The sequence below is a fragment of the Ovis canadensis genome, chromosome 12 (genome assembly GCF_042477335.2).
Source record: "Ovis canadensis isolate MfBH-ARS-UI-01 breed Bighorn chromosome 12, ARS-UI_OviCan_v2, whole genome shotgun sequence".
Lineage (NCBI taxonomy): Eukaryota > Metazoa > Chordata > Mammalia > Artiodactyla > Bovidae > Ovis > Ovis canadensis.
The window spans coordinates 54,450,753-54,458,130 of record NC_091256.1 but is presented as its reverse complement, the minus strand read 5'-3'; the positions used below and the strand labels follow the sequence as shown (position 1 = coordinate 54,458,130).

Here is a 7,378-nt window from a genome sequence, read left to right as displayed (position 1 = left end):
AGGCCAGGCGCACGGTCTCGCTAGGCTCCACCAATCCCGGTTTCTAAGCCTCCCGGATCAGGGACCGGGCAGCTTTAGCCGGTTCTCACTCCAAGCGCATTGGCTCCCGCGGCTCCCACCCGTCTCTCCCTACAGGGCTGCGCAGTGGCTCCGCCCAGGTGCGCCCTCTGACCAATAGGCGAGCGGAATCCGGGCCCACACCCCCGTCGCGCACCGCCCCGAGCCCGCGCCGCCGAGTGACGTCACGACCCGGCCCCCGCACGTGACAGCCGCGCGCCTGGTTCCCTCTGGCTGCCGCGCTCGCGCTGCAGTGGCCGGTGAGGCGCCTTCAGCCACGCGGCCGAGGGCGCGAGCTGAGGGAGCCGGTCGCGGGGTTGCGCGCGCATGGAGGCGGCACCGGAGGCCGCCTGAGGGCAGCCGGGAGAGCGGAGCGACTACCTCGCTACCCCGTCGAGCCGCCTCGAGCCCGCGGCACCCAGCGGCTGCGGGCCGCGGAGCCGGCGCGGCCATGGCGACGGGGACTCAGCAGAAGGAGAACACGTTGCTTCACCTCTTCGCCGGCGGGTGAGTTACCGGCCCGACCCCGCGCCCCCGCCCTTCTGCCGCGCCGCGCACCCTCGGTGCACCGGGGCCGGTTACCAGCCCTTCCTGGGCTGAAATGCGGGCTCTCGAAGGAGGAAGTCCGGGCGATGGGGCAGCGGGGAGGCCTGAGGGGCGCGAGGCCTGTCCCCCTCCAGACCACATCCCCCGACGGTGGTTTTACGCGGCGCCCACGCCCATCCCCATCCCCGCGGCGTCTCCTCCTTTTTCTTCTCTTAAACAATTAGTGGCTGGTCTGACGAGTGTCACTCGGCGGTCCTGTCTGGCCACGCTGCACTTAGCGACCTCAGAGTTCTCCCCCAAGGCCTTTTCCCGAAGGCCCTAGGCGGGCTTGGAGATGCTAAGTGTGGCCCAGGAGTTCCTCAGTGTAGCGCAGGGACGAGTTGATAAGGTAGAGATGCCGGTATTGGGCATCAGCAGGGGCCTGGGAAGTGCTGGTGAACCGTGATGCTGGGGTCAGCAACCGGTGTGAGGGCTGATGGGGGACCGCAGGATCAAGTGAGAACGGGAAGGTGTGTTGAAATGCTTCTTACCTGCTGGTTGGAGCGTCAGAAACAAGGTAATTCTAAGATGTGCCCTGTTTTGAAAGCATCATTTGGCGGATCGTCATGGCATCTTATGTTTCAGTGGCGGCAACGTATTTTTAGGGAGGTTAGGAAGGGAGCTGGTGTTTTTGTTTTTCGGTAGATAGAAGTTAAAATATTTTGTATTAGTGATTTGTTTTCTTTCAATACAGCCTTTGGGTCCTTTTGGAGTCTTCTAGATGTTTGGAGTCTTGTTTAAGGACCTCATAGCCCTGGCACAGCCATTTTTAAGTGTAAGACAATTCTACAGAAAGTAGCACTTATCCTGTTGTTCTGATTTGAGTATTTTAGTTGCAGTTTTGTGTTTTAGTTGCTACCCAGATATGTTCCTTATTACAAACAAGCAGTGCTTAAGAATTTGTCTGCAAAAATACCCTTGATGAGAGTGTTCCTGAGTTTTTTTGTACTTTTTATTGTAGTTGTTTACCTAGGTACTCTGTTTGTCCGGTCAGAAAATTTGATTGTTCTTCAGACATAGGCATGATTTCTCATTCATCTCTTTTCTGCCCTTCCCTCTCATTTTGCTTCATCTTTCCATTGAGATTTATTTTGAGAGTAACACAAGGTTTAGGGAGGGGGCCGCGTTCCTAAATTAAGACAAAATATTGATTTGTCATTCTGGAGGATTTTAAACAAGTTGGCCATGTTATTAAAGTAATTTCTTAAGCTAACAGGGATTTTTTTAAAAAAATTATTTTATTCTCAGTGATTTTGATTTACTGTTTCTAGTGAGGTGGTCTTTTTTTTTAATGCTTGTATTCTGAACCCAGAGAGTTCCTTGCTCTGGAGCAGCCTCTGTGAGGCTCGCTGCGTGATCGATTCCCCTGTCGACTTGACTCTGCCAGCGCGCCCTTCACAGTGCCCTCTGGCTGCTGATTCTCCTGCTGGAGCACCAGCCTCTTGTGATGGAGGAAAACTGCATTAGCCAGCACAGCTCCGAACTTATTAAAACGGGGGAGGTTATTAGGGTGGTGCCTGGGGCCATTGTATTTAACAGGTTTCTATTCCTTCATTAGCAGTTCAAGATTCCTTGCTGATCTGCAAGAAAATAAGTGTTTGAAAAGGATGCTTTCAGAGTAGCTAATTGGATTTTGACTCATTCCCACCAGCCTAGAATACAGTGCCTCCAGTTCTTTTAGGGAAGAACATTAAAGGAGCTAAAATATCAAATGGGTGGGTGTATCCTGCAGTTAAAATCAGGCAGTGCAGTGGTCCCATCCTGTCTGTTGGAAGGCTGTGTTGCTTTGCTCAAAGTAACTAGCTTCCATTGTTAAGCTGCCCTCTTTCCAGAGAACTGAGTTTACTGCTTTTGAAAAGAAGTCAGAGACCCTACTTTTTAGACAGTCACATTTCTCCTATTTATTGAATAGCTGTTGGAAACTAACATCAAACAAGTTTAATGCTATCACTAATTGATGATACTGAGTTAATATTTTTACCAGGTCTAACAGACTTATGAATAGTTGAAAATCAATTTTAGATCCTAGAAAATAAAAACCTCACCCAAAACAACTCATATAGTCTTTTAAATTTCCTACATTATTAAAAGCAGGGGTTCTTTGCAGAGGCAAAAATGCTCCTAAATTAACCTGTAATAGTCAGGTTTTTATTAATAGTCATCTTTTTAGTATAGCATTGCCCTTTAAGAAAGAGGAGAACTGAAGAGGAAACCACCCACAAACCAATACCTAGAAATAAGCACTTCAGAATCAGGTCTGTGTGCATATATATATGCAGCAAAGGTAATTTCATAGTTAATTTTAAAATAGGCTCCCTTTCTTTATGTGTTGCTTCCTCCTTAGAAATATGTTGAGTCTTGATGGCAGCATGGTAATGAATTCTCTGAATAGGCTTCTAATCAATCCTCACTGTTCTGTGGTTGCAGTGAGGAATGTAAACATTTCCAAGCCCAGTGGCAGTTCAGTGAGGCTGTTACCATCATTTATGACAGGGCTACCTAATTTATTCTGATTACATAATTTCTTTCTGACCTCTCATTGCTTATTTTTTTGAAATTCTTTTTATATTTGGCTCTGCCGGGCCTTCATTGCTGCGAGTACTTTCTCTAGTTGCAGCAAGTGGGGGCTACTCTCTAGCTGTGATATGTAGGCTTCTCATTGTGGTGGCTTCTGCTCAAGGGCAGGCTCTAAATCTTGGGATCCGTAGTTGTGGTCCTAGGGGTTTAGTTGCCTGCAGCATGAGGAATCTTCCCAGACCTGGGATCAAACCCCTGCCCCGTTCATAGACAGGCAGATTGCTACCCACTGTATGACCAGGGAAGTCCTCATTGCTAATTTTTGCCATTATAAAACTGGACATCTTTATGTGTACCTGTGTAGTCATCTGATTATTTCCTGAGGGTAAACTGTGTTAATGGTATGTAAAATTGCTGAGTCAAAACACAATTTTAAGACTTTTGATCGCTATCAGCACTTTCATTAGCCATCTCCTAGGGTGGGTTCTTTGTGTGAGCAAACCTTATTCATTTATGTTGGTTTTTAGTGTCTCTGGCCACCCTGGTGGCTCAGACGCCAAAGAATCTGCAATTCAGGACACCTGAGTTCGATCACTGGGTCAGGAAGATCCCCTAGAGAAGGGAATGACAACCCACTCCAGCATTCTTGCCTGGAGAATCCCATGGACAGAGGAGCCTGGTGAGCTACAGTCCGAGGGGTTGCAAAGAGTCAGACACAACTGAGCGACTAACACTTTCACTTTAGTATCTTTAGGGATTCTGCTGTTTTCTGCTTTCTTCTCTCCTATCCCCAAATCTGGGTGGCAATGAGAAAAACCTAAACCAATTTTACTGTTACTCCCTGACAAAACCTATCAAAACCTTTCTACTGTTTAAACCCAACCCATTAAGAGAAGCTCAGAAATCCTCCAAAGTAGCCCTTCCATGTGTAGACCTCATGACAGAGAACAATCTTTTAAACTTTCCCTATGGAATGACGGGTTTCCCAGATGGTGCTAGAGGTAAAGAATCTGCCTGCCAGTGCAGGGGACATGGGAGACTCGGGTTCAGTCCCAGGGTCGGGAAGATCCCTGGAGGAGGGCGTGGCAACCCACTCCAGTCTTCTTCCCTGGAAAATCCCTTGGACAGAGAAGCCTGGAGTGCTGCAGTCCATAGGGCTGCAAAGAGTCAGACATGCCCAAGCAACTGAGCACACATACGTGGAATGACTTGGCAGTTCTGGTTGTGAACAAGCAGCATTCAGGAGAGTACTTAGCACCTGAAATAGCTCTACTAAGCTGTCTTTAGATTAGAGCTTGATGGCCTGGATTATACACTTTAGGTCTTATTTTTATGGCATGGTGTTTTCTCTTGTCACTAAATGTATTTACAGGACCTTTAAACTGTACTTTAATGGGGATATGTATGTCTTTAAGGTTTTAAAAATAATATAATCTAAGTTATGTTCACAGTTCAGTCTTTCCCCTCATTGCAGACAGCTGTCACCTGTTGTACTCTGTACTGTCCCTGTCCCTGCAGGTTTAATCTGTATCAGCTAAGTGTTAGCTTTGAAGTATTAGGTATACCTGATAGCTCAGTTGGTAAAGAGTCCGCCTGTAATGCAGAGACCCCGGTTCAATTCCTGGGTTGGAAAGATCCACTGGAGAAGGGATAGGCTACTCACTCCAGTTTTCTTAGGCTTCCCTTGTGGCTCAGACAGTAAAGAATCCACCTGCAATGTGGGAGACCTGGGTTTGATCCCTGGGTTGGGAAGATCCCCTGGAGAAGGAAACAGCTACCACTCCAGTATTCCTGCCCGGAGAATTCCACAGACTGTATAGTCCATAGGGTCACAGAGTCGGACACAACCGAGCAACTTTCACTTTCATTAGGCATACGTTAATATTTTTGTTCAGGAACCTTATAGAGAAGATGCATGATTTATTTGCAATGATTAAAGAAGCTTTGATAAGACAAATATAGTATGCCCATGTGTTTTATATGAGGCTTATATAAGTATACTAAGGCTGTAAATTGATTTTCTCCAGTGTATTTCATACATGCAACTTTTTTTTTTAATGTATTATATTTGGATGAAAGATTCCTGTTAAAATTTATGCGTCATGTAAGTTTAAGCCTTACAGGTAGCAGCCGTGTCTGTTTTCTTCACTGATCCATCCCAAATACAGTAACCCCCATGTGTTAGAGATAACATCATTGCTACTTGTTTAACGAGTAACTAGATGAGTAAAAAGTATCGTGCATCTAACCTGGAGGTGTGTAGCCTGTTAAATTGTCCCAAATAAAAGCTCTACTGTATTTGTAATTATAAACATGGCTCTGTAGTAAAATTTGCTGAAACTACATTAGTATAAGGTAACATTTTGGATTTGTGTGTTTGTAAAAGATACTGATTCTCTTCCATTTCAGAAAGTACTGTAAAGTTGTTTTTTAGGTCCTTATTTATTTATCTTTGTCTGCGCTGGGTCTTTGTTGCTGTGCACAGACTTTTATCTAGTTGCACTGAGCAGAGAGTTTCTCTTGTTGTGGAGCATGGGCCCTAGAGCAAGGGAGCTCAGGAGTTCTCTAGAGCCAGAGAAACATCTCTGCAGTTGTGGCACACGCACCAGCTTAGTTGCCCCACAGCATGTGGAATCTAACTGGGCCAGAGATCGAACTCCTGTCCCCTGCATTAGCAGGCGAATTCTTATCCACTGTACCACCATGGAAGTCCACAGTAGAGTTTTTGGTTCAGGTGCTACTTCATTTTTTTTTCCTAAATGAAGTAGGATATAGAAAATAGCATCTAAAGGATAGTTAGCTGCATCAAAAAGGAAGCATTTTGCTTTACTGAGTGAACACAGAATTTGTATAATCAAAATCTTCTAAGCCTTGTGCTAAGTATTCAAATAAAACATTCCAGAAAATTATGTGTAAAGAGGCATTCATTCCTTTTTTTTTTCAGATAGTGACTATAGGGATAGCAGATGAAAGGGAGAAATTATCAAAGGCTCTGAATTTAGGGACCACAGGGTGTCTGGCCATATTATTAGTCAGTAGAATCCATATTGTAGTTATGTGTAAGCTGTGAGTCTAGAAACCAGTTTACTGTCAGTTGGGTAGCAATGATAATAAAGAATGTTTTGGTCTTGGCTTTAGTGTCTAAATTGAGTGAGTCTATGTATAGAAAACAGCTTCTTGTTGAAAACGTCTAGGTTTTAAAATTCTCTTTGTTACTTGCAACTCAGAGTTAAAAGGTAAAAATGTATTAAAAGGTAAAAATTCATCTTTGATCACATAAGGACTATAGAAGAAATTCTAGTGTATATATTGTAGTAGTAATGGTCCAGCTTAGCTTTGTTCTGCTGTAAAGTAGAGGGGAGGAGCCTAATCCACAGCCTTTAGAAGAATAACAAGCAAGGCCTACATAGGTAAAGATAAACAGTTAAATACATCTTTATGTAATAAACAGGAGACTTCAGTTCTGAGCAGGAAGAATGAAAGGTAGAGAATGAGGGTAAGGCGAAGGACAAGTAGTAAAAGAAGAAAAAGGTACAGAAAAATACAGGTCATAAGTTTTGTTTTATTTTAGAAAATCAGGCAGATAGATTTCAGAGAGCCTCTTGTTGCTACTCTGAGACATGTATGATTTAACTGCTATTCATGGCCTTTCTGTTGCCCTGTTCAAGCCCTTGGGATGGTTTCACTGAATAGACTATCCCAGAGGTATTGGGTATTGGGTATGGAATAGTCCAGTGGTCTCTGGCTTTGGCATCCATGACTAGAGCAGGATTTTAGGAATGAAATTAAATTAATATCCAGGGAATTTCCTCATAGCCATTAGAAACATAGTCCACTGGAAACACAAGTCCTCAGTGTGTTTTAAAAGATTACTGATAATAGTTAATCCCTTTAAGTATTTTCTTGAGAAGCTTGGGTATAATTTTTCTTTTAATTGACTAGGCTCATTTGGGAGACTTTCAGTTATAAGTAGTAAATCAAATTCACTTACAGCTGCCTTGATTATTGGCATGTATACCCAAATTTTAGAGCGGGCACAGGCTTCAGAGAGGGCTTACCTAAACAGCTCAACAGTGTCACTGTGGGACCCCTCGATGGCTGCTCTGCTTTCCAGAAATATCTGCTTGATTCCAAGGTTGGTCCCTGCATGAACACAGAATGGCTTCCAGCACCTCTCAGCTTGTTCTCCTCCACTGAACAAGCCTTGAGCTTAACTCTG

The 7,378-nt window shown here is 44.6% G+C and overlaps 1 protein-coding gene across 1 annotated transcript in view; it reads left to right on the top strand.

Annotated features, from left to right (window-relative positions):
* Positions 1-232: 232 nt before the first annotated feature.
* The window catches only part of SLC25A33 (solute carrier family 25 member 33), a 31,828-nt gene continuing 24,682 nt past the window's right edge, over positions 233-7,378 (top strand). The window contains exon 1 of the mRNA XM_069545765.1: positions 233-564. Coding sequence (XP_069401866.1) covers positions 509-564 — 56 coding nt within the window. The 5' untranslated portion in view covers positions 233-508. The remainder of the gene's footprint in view (positions 565-7,378) is intronic.